Raw genomic sequence first — 16,437 nt, forward strand, 5'->3', positions numbered from 1 at the left:
GCAGCATTCTTAAGTGTTACTCGGAGAAGCCTCGGGTGATTTAGATGCTTGGAATCCTTTCCTCGAGTGAGCCGGGTGACCGTCATAAGCTCTATTCTAGGAAGTTCAAGCTTCTTGTTCAATTCACCCCAGAGCATCCTGTCGTTTTTGTCCTGCAGACTGAGAGGAAGGTCAGGATTGTCAACGAGGTTCATGATAATGAGAGAATCGTCACGAACTGTTGTTAATTTACCAGATTTCACGATGGGTTCAGGTTTAATAGCTTGTTGTTTGGAGGTCAGTGCGCGTTTTCGAGTCTTAGGCTCTTTGTTGACCGGACGAACAGTCTTGGGGGTAGACTGTGCGACCAAATCACCAGTTATTTTCCGTACAGCAAAACTTGGGTTGCTCGGCTTAGGCAGTGATGCCTGGTTCTTTTGGGCTCTCTTAACGTGGGTCGAATCACCTACAGGGATTTTGGGAACCACTGTTGTGTTCAGGGACTCTAAGCTGGGAGACCCGAGTTTGCTTAAGGAGTCTAGTACCGTCGACGTAATGATGGTGCTAAGCCTCGACACGTCATCATTAGTGTTGACGGATGCTCCATCGGTGGTATACCTATCGGCATCCCTATTTTTGTATCCGTCGCACGCTCTTGTTTGTCTACCGGTTTTTTTACTATCGTTATCCAAGTTATCTGACAACTTGTTCCGAAGACCTGTCAGTAGGACAATGATGTTACTCAGCAAGACTACAGTGTCCGTGCTGCACGTGACACACACCCACTTTTGCTCTGACTTGCTGAGTCTGTTGTAAGCAGTTGCTGTCAGATCTGTGCATGCTTCGTGGAACCAACCTTTGCAGTTGTCGCACTGCATGCCAGTTGTAACAGCAAAACGGCATCCCGGACGTTTGCATGAGTTTTTCATGACTGTGTTTTCAGAATGTATCTGAAATATGCATGTTTGAAATGATTCCCTCAAACAATGAACACTTTATAGATCATCACTTAACAACCAATGTACATCTACTATAATTTGAGGCTGATAAATTAGTTTTTCATTGGGTATTGAGTGTAAATAGCGGGGTTTGTAAACGTTTCTTGACGTTGGTGTTGGTCTGTAGGTAGTGAGTGTTTTTTTGTTAGTCCTAAAATAACTCAATAAAATGAAAGTAAACGCGGATTAATATAGTAGTTATTTTGGAGTTTATTTCCGGATCTGTTATAAACATCACAAACTCATCAACTATACACAGTTTTAAGACATCTTGGTTTCAACAAGTTAAATAATATGTTTAGATAACAACCTCGATAGCCTCGTCTTAAATATATATGCTCTGTAGTTGCGGGGCGTGCCGTTTCAATGGTATTACTAGCTGGACTACGTTTTAGTAAGAAAGCTATCCAGTTATATATTCAATCCGACCACTACAAATCACGACTTTCATAAGTTGGGAGATTTAGAAGGGATATATTCACATGTATCTTAATATAATACTTTAGGACTTCCAACCTCACTCACTTAAATGGTCCGTAGTGTAGTGTCTTCCGGGTGGTCCTATGGGGATTAACTCATTGAGTCAGTGACTTGACATACTAAAATATTCAGGAGCATTATCTCACTTTTGCACCTGGAGTTTGCCCCTCTTTATGTTACTGTTTTTCTTTTATAATTATACGTCACAACCTTAAGAAGCCGTATGCCTGTTAGGGATATTCAGTGTTGTTGCCACAGCGAATACCTTAAGCTCTGGAGATTTACCTGCCTTTGTCAACCTACGACATAGCTTATCGTCTATTCGGTATGTCTTGTCTGTCCTCCATCTTATTTAATGTATGTTTAGAGCCTTGTTGACTGACTTACTGTATACGCTTTACATAATTGTCCCCTCGACGGTTTCCCTATCCCTGGACAGTTTCAAAGGTATGTGTTGTTGAATATCTATAAACCTCATGTCTTTCGGTTAGGAGTATTACACAGTCGTAAGATAGCAGAGAATTCCTAGTTTAAGTGTTCCTTAAATGGCATCCATTTGGTTTGCTCTCACTATGTGTGCTATGAATTGATGTATACCAAGTGGAGTTTAGCAAGAATCTATGACTTCCAAAACCAAGGTGCTCAAAGTAAAGTTCAAACTTGAAGTCTGTTTGTCAAAAATAGATTTTTTTAAATCATCTCACCTATCGACTGTCTTGCCTTTTTTACACAACACTACCTTGCCTACTTTGGTCATACATGGTAATTTGAAAAATAATTATATATATTATGTATTTGCTCACTTCGAGACAAATAGGTATGCTAAGCGTTGTGCCTAGCTAGTTGGTTTCCTCATTCGCTACCGAATAACGTACTGAAGTATTTTGTAATATTTTCAATAAATAAAACTTACTTAACTTCATTCATTACAAACGCTCTCGCAAAATTGCATCAATTCTCATGTCAAGACTGTTTTGTGATTATCCACGGCTGGTTTATGCTGCTTCAGCGTTCCTATATTTGAGCTTATTGTTTATTTAATCTTAGTTTTTCAGAAACGTCATGTTTAATGTGTAACTGTTTGAACTAAATGTCCAATTTTGGATGAGAGGTAAATGAGATGCTGGCAATTTCATCCAAAAATCCAAATGATCAAGAACTTCCATTGCACAACTTAAACTCTTTAAAACAAAATATACCAAGTACACGTACCGTCTCAAGTCTTCCTACTCCTGAAACTGACAACACAATTCAGATACCGCAACCCCAGTTTTCAATATCATCACAGGCCTTCAGTATGTTTCTAACCAGGTCTATTGAAAAAATCGCTAGCGAACGCGAAACCCGTAAGTCTAACAATTCAGCTGTGAAAAAGGCATGTGAGGAGGCTCTTGTCTTGCTAAAAGAACAACCACTAGTGTTACCGAGTAGTAAAATCTTGTCAACAAACGAATCTAGCACACATCTACCACCTCTAAAATCAGACTGTGGTATATTGTTGAGTGATGAAAGACTTCTTCGTCCATTCCAACTGGCCTGTACTATGAAATCGCCTAAAATTGTCAACACAGCAGTCGATTCATTGCAGAAGTTAATTGCTTATGGTCATATTCCAAACACAGCTGTTTGCTCTTCTGGAAAAGTTCGTATAATTGAACAAGTTGTAACTACCATATGCTCATGTTTCCAAGTGAGTCCTAAGATTCATAATTTGTATTATCAACACAGTTTGTTTTCGGACCTTGATTATTACCAATATTACGTAAAGTTAATCAGTAACCAACAACTTGTATTGTTTTCATCGCTACCAGAGATCGTTTACATTTTCCTATCGATAATACTCGATGTGAAGTATGTATATCTAACAGAATATATGGTTAGAATGGATATATACAGCCTATGTATTCCTGATTATCTACAGCAAAAGGCTCTGTATGAGATCTAGCTTTATGTATAGAAAAGACGCTACAACTCCTCTAGATAAACTCTATTTACCAATTCTATTTAAGCCTCATATCTAACGTATTTCTACTCAAATAGTAGAATAGATGTTTTAAGCCATTTAATCTGTTTTAAACTTGGAAATAATTAGTATTACTTTAAACACTGTTAATGTTCATTGGATGACTTATTCAGTGTACAGTAAACCGGAGAACCATGTACCTATTTGTATTGGATAATTTTGATGTTTGATTATATTTAATTGAAGAAGCTTGAACCATATTGCCAGGCGAAACGTTAGATTTACTTCAAATTATTTCGCTGAGATTTTACAAATACATTCTTCCTCTTTAATGTCTCACATTAACTCGGCGCCCAAATATTGTGAAACTATGCGATCAAATTTAGAAAGTTCTTATTTAGTATTCTCGAGATTTACAGGATCAGTGTAACTCACATCTTCGACATTTTATGAAAGTTCTTATTTTTCCATATTGTTTCTCTAAGCGCAACCACTTTTCAGAGCAATTATATTAGAGTATTTTGTCAAATTTTTTCACATATAGGGTGTGCAAACTGATGATGGCATTCAGTTACAAATTTTAAAGGCACTCTTAACTGTAATCACAAGCTCAGTCGTTGAAATTCATGAAGCTGATATCCTTCTTGTTGTAAGAACCTGTTATAACATTTTTATGGCAACAAAAAACCCAATTAATCAAGCAACAGCACGTGCAACTCTTACACAGATTATTAGTGTATTATTTCAACGGATGGAACAAAATGCATTTGAAGCAGCGATTGCAATTAACGCACATATTTCTCCTCATTCTGATTCAACTACAGATGAGTGTAACAAGCTTGAACAGTCGCCTTTGGAAAATTCAACACAAATATCATTTGAAAATGAATCAGATTCGCAAAAAGTAGGTTATCCCCCGATCTAATTTATCAGAAAAATTTTAAGTTTACATGTGACTTTTGTTTCTGATGTAGTTGCTGATTTTCGGCGAAACATGCACACCATTATTCTTTTGATTTTCAGATTAGGATTGATCTTCATTCTCCTTATCGGTCGCTAAAAGGTAGCTATTGTTGTACCCTATCCTGTAGTGTTGACCAAAGTTTAAATTAATTTAATGTAACTGTTGAAAGCAGGACTAAAATATTTTATTTAAGTGGTTTTCAAAAAAGGATCAGTTTGAGTTTCATATCTACTGGTACTAGTCTTTAACAAGGAATAAGTGCCGACTTCAAAATAATAAAAAGGTATGGACTTAAATTTCAGAGGAACAAACTTCTTGATACATTTCAGTCATAAATTCCAACGAGTATCAAACCTAACTCCAAAGATTTCCGTTGAAATGTTTTAATATTGATTGTCGACAGGTTTTTTATAAATAGTTATTTTCCAATAAGACATTTACACGGCATTACCAGTGATACTAGAAGTAGGTAAACAATAAGTAACAATATGAGCTCAATTTTAACCGATACATTGACCAAAATAATGCTTCGAGATTTACATATCACTGATTAACCCACTAGTGATGTATGATTTTTGTTTTTTCTTCGAACTTTTCTTTTACATGATAAATTTCACCTTTAGAATTTCTGGTGACTTTCATTCTCATATTAGATTCAATGATGATCTTTCTGTATTCACTTGACTAATCACCCCCAGTTATGGAAGTTATTTCAACTCGCTTATTGTTTTGATGAAGTTCATAAATGTTTCTCTATGTCCATAATTTTCCTTTAGCTATGTTGTAATTTAGTTAGCATTAATTTAAGCGCTATCAGTCTTTCACAATTGATTGGTCACTGGGTGGTGATAAATATCATGTGTATCAAGTCCTTCCTAGTGCAGATCGAATGCTATCGACCAAGTTGCAATGTGGCCACTAGTTCAGGTGACTCGACATTGCGTGCACTACGTTGAGATAAGATGGTGGTTGAAGGTAGTCAACAGGAATCCCTGGATCTAGGTTTCGTGCTACTTGGCACTCGTCAGTAAAGTGTGCCTGTAATCTTGAGGGAACGGGTGCTCCCTGACGGACTCGATCCCGTGTCACCCAGCTTCACAATCAGAGACGTTACCATTGGGCTATCCGGACCGCGACCAAGCTCCTGTAGGACTGAGATATATTCACAATTGATTGATCACTGGGTGGTGATCACTGTCATTTGTGTCAAGTCCTTCTTAGTGCAGATCGAATGCTACAGGTCTTCACACACATTTTTACCTGTTTCTTTAAATAAAAGATAGTGTACATCACTAACCAGTGTTCCTAGTGTTTATAGTTTGGTTATCAGTAGTCATCTTTCAGTTGTCCATCACTTAATGTAAGGGATTAAAGCGGTAGAGAATAGTATTTTTACCGGGTAAACGAGCTTTAATTTAAGTCACTTTTACAATCAGGATCTTAACTTGATAAAAAGATGTACTTTACATTCTTACTTATCATACTCATATATCGTCCTATCATACTGGCTGTTTTGTACACTGTTTCTCTGAATGATCAGTGATCTTAATGATAATAACCATTTTTCCAGTGAGTTAAATTTCGGATTCAGAATATAAACAATTTCAAACATGTTGGTGTATATCTTCCTTTACTGTAATGTAGGATGAAAATAATACTGGTGAAAAATTATTAAATGGCGATGCTCATATCAACAGTTGTGATTCTCCTGATGCTGACAATGGCGATATACCTTCGAAAGAAGACAAGGATTCTGAATCGAAAGTTAATAAGATCGTGGAAAACATTCTATATGAAATAATCAAAAAAGTCGCAGTAGATGGCGAAGACGATAGTAATTCTCTGTCATCACCTCATTGTATACCAAATTCTGAATCGCTACCTGATATATGTAAATCATCCATAGATTCGTCACGTTCTTCATCCATTTCAATTTCAGTAAATACTAGCCTTAATCAAGAATGGTCAAGTGGTAATGTCACTCCTAGTATTGTTAGTGCCACTGCTACAACTACCAATAACATACATGAGTCGGATTTAAGAGATCCGAATTCTGCATTAGTCGCGGATAATAATTGTGAAGTTGTCACTTCAGCGCATGTTACACAGAAGGATGCATTTCTTGTTTTTCGTAGCTTATGTCGTTTGGCAGTGAAAGATTTCACGGGTTCAGACTCAAATGATCCTAAATCACATGCTGTTCGCTCAAAATCTTTGTCATTACAATTATTACTTAATTTGTTACAACAACCTGGTCCGTTATTTTCAACGAGTGAAATATTCATAGCTGCTATCAAACAGTATTTATGTGTAGCTTTATTTAAAAATGGTACTTCACCAATTGTAGAAATATTCGAGTTATCTGTTGCTATTTTTCTTGCCCTATTAACATATTTCAAACCATACTTGAAAAGACAAATCGAAGTATTCTTCAAAGATGTCTTATTACTCATTTTAGAGTCATCCAAGTCATCATATGGGCATAAATTAATTGTTATTGATGCATTGAAACGTATATGTGGTGATGCACAATGCTTAGTTGATATTTATCTAAATTATGATTGTGATTTAAGTATGGCGAACATATTCGAACGACTAACAACAGATTTAGCTAAAATTGCTCAAGGACGTTATCTAGTCGCTGAACATGGGAATAATACGTCGTCATCAATTCAGCAACAACAACAAATACTACGATCTAGTGGTTTAGAGTGTTTAGTACTGATTTTACGTTGTATGACTGAATGGTCTCAGGAGCTTTATGTTAATCCAGAATCCCAGTCGTTTTTGGGTTCTGAACCAATGTTGGCGAATAGTGGCAGTAATACTAATACAGTAGAGAATGCTGGTGTGGATGGTAATCATAATATGACTTCACTAGGTGAGTAGTTTCAAACAATATTTATTCAGTACTATTACTTTATACATTATATGTGACTCGATCGTCTTGGAATTCAGCCACCACTTTCAGGACTTCATCTTAAAAACATTTATTAGTTCAGTCTCGATAGCCGATTATTATAAACTGATCTTCATGAGAAATAGGCCTTTACGTTATCACGTGTTGTTAGTGAAACTGTGCTCCCAGCCTAGATACTCGGTTTCTGTCCATTTTTCATAACTTCAAATCCATAACACGTACGTCAGTTTGAAAAGGTGTTTATGCCATTAAACCAAACACTCGGAACCACCCACAATGGTGCAATTAGTTGACGATTTTCATTGGTTGGTTATGAGGAAGGTTGATCATGAATACAGTGGTCTTGGGTGCTGTTAGAGGTATGAGGGCGGTTATCACTTCCCGGTTGCCCACACCGAGGAATGGTTCTTCTGGAGGTACCTGAAAAGGAAATTGGATTAGAGGCGGTCTCAGTGACCTGAGAGCGTGACCGCAGTGCCCAAGGGACAACTGCTTGAGGCCGGTCGCGCACGGCCTTTTCGTGGGAGGTTTTTGACGTGTTAGCTCCGTTCTTCAAAGGGCCTTACCGCCGGAGACGGAAATCCGTGAGGTAAGGCAAGGTGTGCATTTTTAGAGTCGACCTTTTCTAACCCCACCCCTCCTTGTGGGAAGGCAGCATCGCTGTCATGCTGGTTGTCTGAAGGAAACACCTTAATGCTGTCACACCTCTGTACAGTCAGCAGTACGACTTCGCCTTCGGACCTTGAGTTTGTTGCTTTTAGTCTTACCGCTCTTCAACCGACCTGTCTGACATGGTAGGACCTTGAGGAACGGTTGTTCCAGCCAGTATAGCTCGGTTGCTTCATCACGATAGACAAGCCCGATCACCACGTCAAGGTAGCAACAACGGTCGGGACGATTTTCATTTATTTATGTCAATCATTTACAGTCCTCTCCAGGAACCTAGACTTTAACCTTGATTTCAATATTAACTGAAGTGAATCTACTGTAACTTTTGAGATGAGTGTGGTTTAATTTAGATCATGTAATGTAAATGCATTCATATTTACTGGTAAGATTAAGTTACGGGGAAATTTACCGGTATATATGTTATTGAGGCACATGAAATAACTTCTTTGGTAAAATTATATGTACATGAATTTGGGTTTCTTAAAACTAATCAATTACGGAAAGTCTAATGTTCGTAGAAAATCATTACGCAACTATAATAAAATGTTTTACGACTTCTGGCATCAAATATACATTGGTGTATTGTATGGGGTCATTCACGTCCTATAGACACTTGATAAAATAAATAACATTATTTCGCTCAATTCGAAGTATGGAAAGCAAACAGATTTTTGGTTTTATCGTGTATACCATTCATATGTGTTTATGTGTATTCTACTCAATTTTTAATTTTAATCAAGCATATTTATTGTGTATGCTAGTATAGATGGAATCAATTAGGTTCTCATTCAGGAGCATTTGTATATGATATTGAATTTAGTGTAGTATGATTGGTGTTTTTAAAATAGCACTAAAGTATGATAACAGCTGACAGTAATCAGTTAACCATTCAGATTGTTGAAATATGTTTCGTACCATAAATAATCCCTCTAGTAGCAATGTTAGTCGAGATTAGGTAGCGCGAATGAACTACTGGTAATACGAACAAGAATAGGATGTCTGACTATGCTGAGACTGGTTCTCAAATATAGTTGTCACCATATACCTTTAAATTCTTGCACTTTCCATTTCGTCTGGTTTACGACTGGATTATGAAGACCTTCACATCCCAAGGGAAGCACGGAATAGAATGGACAGCTTGCATACAGCTAGACGATTTCGACCTCGCAGATGATCTAACTATTCTATCCCATACACACCAACAAATGCACATGAAGACAACTAGGGTGGCAGCAGCCTCTGCATCAGTAAGCCTCAACATACACAACGGAAAAACCAACATCCTCAAATACAACACAGAGAACACCAACACAATCTCACTTGGTGGAGAAACTCTGGAAGAGGTGGAAACTTTCACGTACCTGGACAGCATCATCGATGAACAAGGAGGATCTGATGCAGACGTAAAAGAAAGGACTAGCAAAGCAACGAAAACATTCTCACAATTGAAGAACATCTGGAACTCGAAACAACTTTCAAGCAACATCAATGCCAGAATCTTCAATATGAACATCAAGACAGTTCTACTGAATAGAGCTGATACTTCGGGAACCAATACAACGACCACCATCAAAGAAGTACACGTATTTATAAACAATTGTCTATTCGATATAATCAATGTCCGTTGTTGTCCGGATAACATCAGCAACAGCCTACTGTGTGAGAGAACAAACCAGCTTCCAACTGAAGAGGAAATTAGAAAAAGACTGGTGGTGGTGTTGGATAGAACATACATTACAAAAATCATCAAACAGCATCACGATGCAGGCGCTAACTCGGAATCCTGAAGGGAAAAGGAAAAGAGGAAGACCAAAGAACACACTAGACCAGGAATTGGAAGCAGGTATGAAAAGAATGAGTAGCAACTGGAAAGGATTGTCTAGAACAGATTCAGATGGAGAATGCTGGTGGATGGCCTATGATCCTCTGCGAGGGGTAACTTGCGTAAGTAATATACCCTGACATGCATCTGAGTGGTTCGATTCTTTATCTATTCCGATTTTATTCAACATTTTGTTGTTAAATGGTTTTTCTTAATCTTTCCTCTGTCTTTTACTTCTAAAGATAATTGTAGCTATATTTTAATAAATATTTAAATATTATAATTGATTATTACATATATGTTTTTATCGAAATTAGGCACTGTTAAGCCTTATGATGACCCTGAAGCATTTGAATCTCGCAAGGCACAAAAAGAAATTTATGAATCTGGATTAGCATTGTTCAATCAAAATCAACCTCTTCGTTGTTTGCAATTACTGCAAGAAAATGGATTGATTGGAGAATCTGTTGAGTCAGTAGCACAGTTTCTCTTAGTTGAAGATCGTTTGTTAAAATCACATATCGGTAATTTTCTCGGTGAAAATGAACCGTACAATCTACGTGTTATGTATGCATATGTTGATCAGTTTGATTTCACTGACAAGGATTTTGTTTCTGCTATAAGGTGAGTTTATTATCTTTCAACTTTACGACTAATGGATCAGGATTTCTTTGTGATATTCAGTTGTCAACAATATGTGTTTTTAACTCATTCTATTTAATTTAGACTTTAGTTGTCAAGTTGTATCGTTAATGCATAAATATATGCTCACATAATAAGTATAGTTAATTGTCCTGCTAATGAATATGCACCGAATGAAGTAGTAATGTAGTGAACAAGAACACGGGTGGGGACAATCGGATGTATATAGCACAAAAATTACAGACTATCTCAATAAAATCTGAATACCATATAGTAAATCGCCAATTTGCAAAATATTAATGCATCATATCAAACTGGACTGTTCCTGTTTCAAACACCAATCCATTGTCTCCCATTCGATTGTTCATGCGTTTTCTTACAAATTCCATTGTGTTCTCGCTCTTCTTTTCTTGATCTTCCCCTCATCTGCTGCCAGACATTACGTTCTAACACTTCCTTTAATGTTTTCTTTTTGAGAACAGCTTGTAATTGTTAAAATAGTTGGTCATTTCATTATCATTTGATTCCTTGATGCTGTTTGCTGCATCGTAACGTTCTAAACGTGTTTACTACGTGTTTTTTTAATGTGTTGTTAACCATCACTGTTTCTATACAAGACAAACGAAACATGTTACGTTTATTTTGTTTTCTCTTTCAAATAACAATGACCAACATTTATGTGAAATTTGATTTGTTAATACTTTATTTGATTTTATGTACAACGAGATTTCCCCCTTTAGATTCGTTAATTTGAACAAAAAACTTCTAAACATGGACTCATAAGATATCCGTTCATTCAACATCATTTTAAGTTGCATCACAACTATTAAGGGTAATTGTTAGTGAAAGCTACAGTATATAAGCATGTGTGTAACTAATTGGCTTATTATAATTTTTTGTAATTCGAGAGATTGTTTATTATTTTCTTATTTCTAAATTAAAAATAAATTATCGCTGTTAGTCCGTGAATTTCATACATCTTTAAATGAAGTGATTTTTGGTCCCGTAACTTGTAAACAGGGGACAAAAGTTCTTCATTTTGAAGATAGTCTTAATCCATTGATATCATCTGGTGAACATTAAAAACGAAGAATCATTAGACAGCTGCTGTTTCGTCTTCTTTTGGAACTTTGCTACGAGATTTGGAAGTCCTGAAATCGATGCTCCCTTGTGAGTTTTTTAATGCATACTATTGACAAGTGTCAAACTAGAACAAAACAGCTGTCCGCTTTTCCATACTTTCCAATGGTTTAACTTACGCCTGTTATTTGTGGAGGAGCATAGGCCTCCCATTAGCACTCTCCATCTGCCTGTAGCTCTTCTAGAGTTACTGCCGGTCCCAAACCCGGGTAAAAGAGGAGGGTCAGGCAATGGGTTATCGACCCCAACCCGTAGAAAACCAACTCGCTAAAAAAACGCTAACCTCAATGGTTCAACAGCTGATATTAACTGGTGGGTGATAAAAAGTCCATTTCAAAACAAATTAATAGATTGCTTTACCTAGTTAAATTGTTTTATTATTTTTTTGCATTTTAATCAAAAGGGAATTTTTATCGGGCTTTCGATTACCCGGTGAAGCACAGAAAATTGATAGACTTATGGAAAAGTTTGCTGCACGTTATTTTGCATGCAATCCAAATAATAATGTATTTGCTTCAGCCGATACTGCATACGTTTTGGCTTTCTCAATAATCATGTTGACTACAGATTTGCATAGTTCTCAGATTAAACCGCATAATCGTATGAGTAAGGTAATGAGTTCGTGAAATAATTCCTTTTAACAATATTTCATCATATTTCATTTTTTTAAGAATCCAATCAGTCACTAGGATATCATAGATTATAGAAATATATATTCAGCGCCTTATATTTGTTGGATTAACCTTTTTTTTCAACGCTGAATATTATCAAGGTTTATTATGAATGAAGTTTATCTTGAGAATTTGATGCATTCGTGTAATATATTTTGAACAGTTGGACCACACATTTTTCATTGATTTCCACAAGTTGTTGATTTCATGTGATAGTGCTTCTTGATGCCAGCGCTTTGGTGCTAAGTAAACTTTGTACATTAGCAGTTAGGATGAGTTAATAGGTTTTAAAACATGTTCATGAATTTTCAGTTGTGTTTGTGACTTCATCAGTTTAAGGATTTTCTTTTGTTAATTCATATCATTTGAAGATTTAGTGAAATACAGACGCGAAATCAGAAACCACCATCCTTAAAAAGTACACTCGCTGAGTATCCTTATTATTTTTCATGCGCATAGTACACCAAACCTAACAATCGTACAGAAAAAAGAATGCGAAAAACCTATTTATTTTATTCAAATTAATAATTTATATTCATTATTCTTAGAAATTTATTGCAGTTCAGTGTAATTCGATTGACTACCGACTAATTTATTTTTTTTGTCATTCTGTCTTATTATCACCATATTTAAAAGGAGGATTATATACGCATGAATCGTGGTATAAATGATAGTCAAGATTTACCAGAATCCTATTTAGCTCAAATTTATGATGAAATTGCTAATGCTGGTATAAAATTGAAAGCTGATGATAATGTTACCAAACTTACAAAAATTTCTACATCAACTGAAATCAGCCCTAAGCTAGATAACCGACGACAAACAGGAGATGGTGAGATTTTAGGAGATTCTGTAAGTTTTTTTTTCGCAAATAAAAATAAATAAACGAATTAAAGTTAATTTACATTGAAATCTTTGTCTTCAATGGTTTGATAAACGTTCATTTTTTTGTGTTTGCTATATTACTTGTATTTAACATTATTTTTCTTCTACTATCTTTTGAAGTTAACATCTAAGTTTTATTTAAAAAACAAATAATTTGTGTATAGCGTGAAATTTTATCAAGACGAATTAATTAGTAAACATTACATATTTCTTATTGTTTTACAATTATTAAGATAGTTACCGTAAGGTTGAAACAACATCCTGAATTATGTTTAAATATAGTTCACAATATAGATTAGTTCGACTGTAACAACTAGTCCACTTCTCATCTTTTTATGGAGTAGTATTTTACAAGATTTGATTTGATAAATTTTATGTTGTTAAAATGAAAGTAAAGAATGTTGGTTGATAAATTAACATAGTCAAATGATGCCTGCTCACGAGACCCAGTTAATAACATAAGTTCCCAATGAGCTAATGTTAGAAGACAACATAACTTTCTAGCAGAATAGTTTTTCTTAATAAAATAACATATCTATATACAAAATGTTGACAAAGAAATAAACATGATTAAATGTTACTGATGATTGAGAAAAATCAATTTTGTAAGTGATTAACTATCTAACCATTTAAGACTTTTCCCATTGTATCACACCGATAAAATGCATTGTTGTTAATATAGTTGACTAATTTTTTATTTCCTCTAGTTATTGTTCAGTATGGGCTGTTTAACATCTTTTTCCCGTTAACAGATTGCATTGATTCTCGTTTGCTCTAACTGTATTAATTAATTTTTTTGGAAACAAATCAAGCTTCCCGAGACGAATTGTTTACTTATTGACTTTGAGCACACTAAGACTTTATGCTTGACAACCTAGCGACTAGTTTAGGAAATTCATTTTTCAGCAATTAAGTCCTTCTGCCGATGAACATCAATTGGAGAACTATTGAAAAGTAAACAGAACTAGATAATATTTGTTTAAAACTATTTTGAAGAGAACTCTTTGTGAGACTATAATTTATGGACGACCTTTGACGCTTAAGAAACCTTGAGAAAGTCCACCTACATACTACGGCTAAATGAGGGTTATAAACCAGCGTGAGGAATTAGGATTAATATTTACAGCTGATGGTTAGGGTTAGGAATCAGATATAGGGTTTTCATCACGAACTGACATAAGCTATAATACCAAAACTATATTTAACCAAATGGATGAGTTAATTTCGCGCCGAAATTCAAGACCTGTTATCGTAAATCTGATTGGTTCATCTATAAATTATAGTCCCTCCGATCTCTTAGTTTAACTCACTCTTGACCACACATGGGAGATCGAAGCTCAGAGCATACGAGTATCTTAGCAAGAGTTCAAAATCAAAACAAAACGACTGTCTAGTTCTCTCTGATTTCCAGTGATATTTCTCTCCCTCTAAATGCAAGCTGCTGCTTCAGGACTGGTCTGCGTCAACACCTGAACTAAGGATAGGGAGTGAAGTAATCGAAAGCGTTGACAACTTCACTTATCTTGGAAATCTGATCAGCCCTAATGGGTTGGTGTCTGACGAAATCTCAGCACGGATTCGAAAAGCTCGTTTAGCTTTTGCCAACTTACGTCACCTATGGCGAAGGCGAAATATCCGTCTATCAATAAAAGGACGAGTATACTGCGTGGCAGTCCGTTCTGTTTTAATTTAAGGCAGCGAAACATGGCCATTAAGAGTAGAAGACACTCGTAAGCTACTAGTATTTGACCACAGATACCTTAGAAATATTGCTAGCGTCTGCTGGGATCACCGGGTAAGTAATAGTGAGGTTAGGTGCAGGGTATTAGGGAATGATGGTAAATCAGTTGATGAGGTTGTGAATCTTCATCGACTGAGATGGTTGGGCCACGTGTTACGTATGCCTGAACACCGATTACCACGACGTGCAATGCTAACCGGTGTTGGAGATGGTTGGAAGAATGTTATGAGTGGCCAAACCGAAACGTGGCATCAGTGCCTGAAGTTACTAACTTCTAGTCTGAGCCATGTTGGTAGATGCAGACTACTTGGTTGGGATCCGCGTGACTATCGTAACTAATGGTTGGAGACTCTTGGTGACATGGCTGGGAATCGATCACAATGGCGTCGGTGTATACACTCTCTATCTTCCCTTAAACTAAGAGATTAAAATCGCTTCATATCTTTCTTTCTACGAATTAATTCTTTCTTCCTGTACTATATCCTTATTGCAATCTTTCTTTTATATATTGTCACCACTGAATTAACTACTTTTATGAATCCGGTGTCCATCTTGTCGTGTTAATGAGGTATGGCAACTTGAACCGATGCATATATGTGCCTGGTCCTACGTTGTAGCTGACTGACTGACTGATATTTCAGCAGACTGTAATACATGATGCGAATAAACTCCACAAAGCCGTTCAGCCAAATTATTGCCGAATTATTTTTAGGCTGTCTTTATGACAAATTGATCTTAGTTGAAGGTACATTTTAGAATCAGGAGATTCTGAACATCTATCTTGTCCTAGTATGAGAGTTTTTGGCAGTGCGCACGCACGACCACACTAGGGATTAAACTAAGAACATTCAGATCTCATCGTAAACGGTTAACCATTACAATCAGTCAATCAGCATAGAGCCTAATACATATTTGCGTTGGTTCAAATTCTCATAGGACAGCACAACGAGATGAATAGTAGGGAAATTAAATAAAGTACCAGTAATCATATTAAGAAAAACTGAACATTAATCCTATGACCATTAATGACTGAACTAGTTTTTTTTCCAGCTAAGTTAATCAATTTTTGAAAAGTATTATACTTTGATGTATTTGTTTAATTTTCTGTTTACCATCCTTCCATTCTAAAACACAGAACGAATAATACTAAATTTTTATTAAAGAAAAATATTCTTCTTAAATAAATATTATTTTTACGTAACTACAAATACACACAATTATGTGTTTATCATATTTCTTGTAAAAAACAAATAAACAAATCAAATACACATTTAACTACGGTTACACATCGATAACAAGGTCAATATAGAAGAAACATAATAATCAAAAAATAAATAAAATCAAACACTGAATTGATGTTTATTACTTACTACTTCGTTTGACATTTTAACATTTTTTATCTTTATCTAATAGAATGTGACTAAAGTCATATTGTATATTTGTCATTAGTTTTATAATTGAAGTTTATTTTCGGTAACAATAAACTAATATTATTTTGTCAAGAATGAATAAATTTGTAGATTACATTTCATTCTCAGCATTGTCTGTAATTTAGTCAGTAAT

At 35.7% G+C, this 16,437-nt stretch overlaps 1 protein-coding gene across 1 annotated transcript in view; it reads left to right on the forward strand.

Annotated features, from left to right (window-relative positions):
- Positions 1-1,053: 1,053 nt before the first annotated feature.
- The window catches only part of ARFGEF2_1 (Brefeldin A-inhibited guanine nucleotide-exchange protein 2), a 49,013-nt gene continuing 33,629 nt past the window's right edge, over positions 1,054-16,437 (forward strand). The window contains exons 1-7 of the mRNA XM_051208704.1: positions 1,054-1,100; positions 2,505-3,147; positions 3,965-4,324; positions 6,029-7,265; positions 10,113-10,419; positions 11,981-12,188; positions 12,885-13,100. Of these exons, the coding sequence (XP_051072013.1) occupies positions 2,578-3,147; positions 3,965-4,324; positions 6,029-7,265; positions 10,113-10,419; positions 11,981-12,188; positions 12,885-13,100 (2,898 nt within the window). The 5' untranslated portion in view covers positions 1,054-1,100; positions 2,505-2,577. The remainder of the gene's footprint in view (positions 1,101-2,504; positions 3,148-3,964; positions 4,325-6,028; positions 7,266-10,112; positions 10,420-11,980; positions 12,189-12,884; positions 13,101-16,437) is intronic.

This window comes from Schistosoma haematobium, chromosome ZW, assembly GCF_000699445.3.
Source record: "Schistosoma haematobium chromosome ZW, whole genome shotgun sequence".
NCBI classification, from domain to species: domain Eukaryota; kingdom Metazoa; phylum Platyhelminthes; class Trematoda; order Strigeidida; family Schistosomatidae; genus Schistosoma; species Schistosoma haematobium.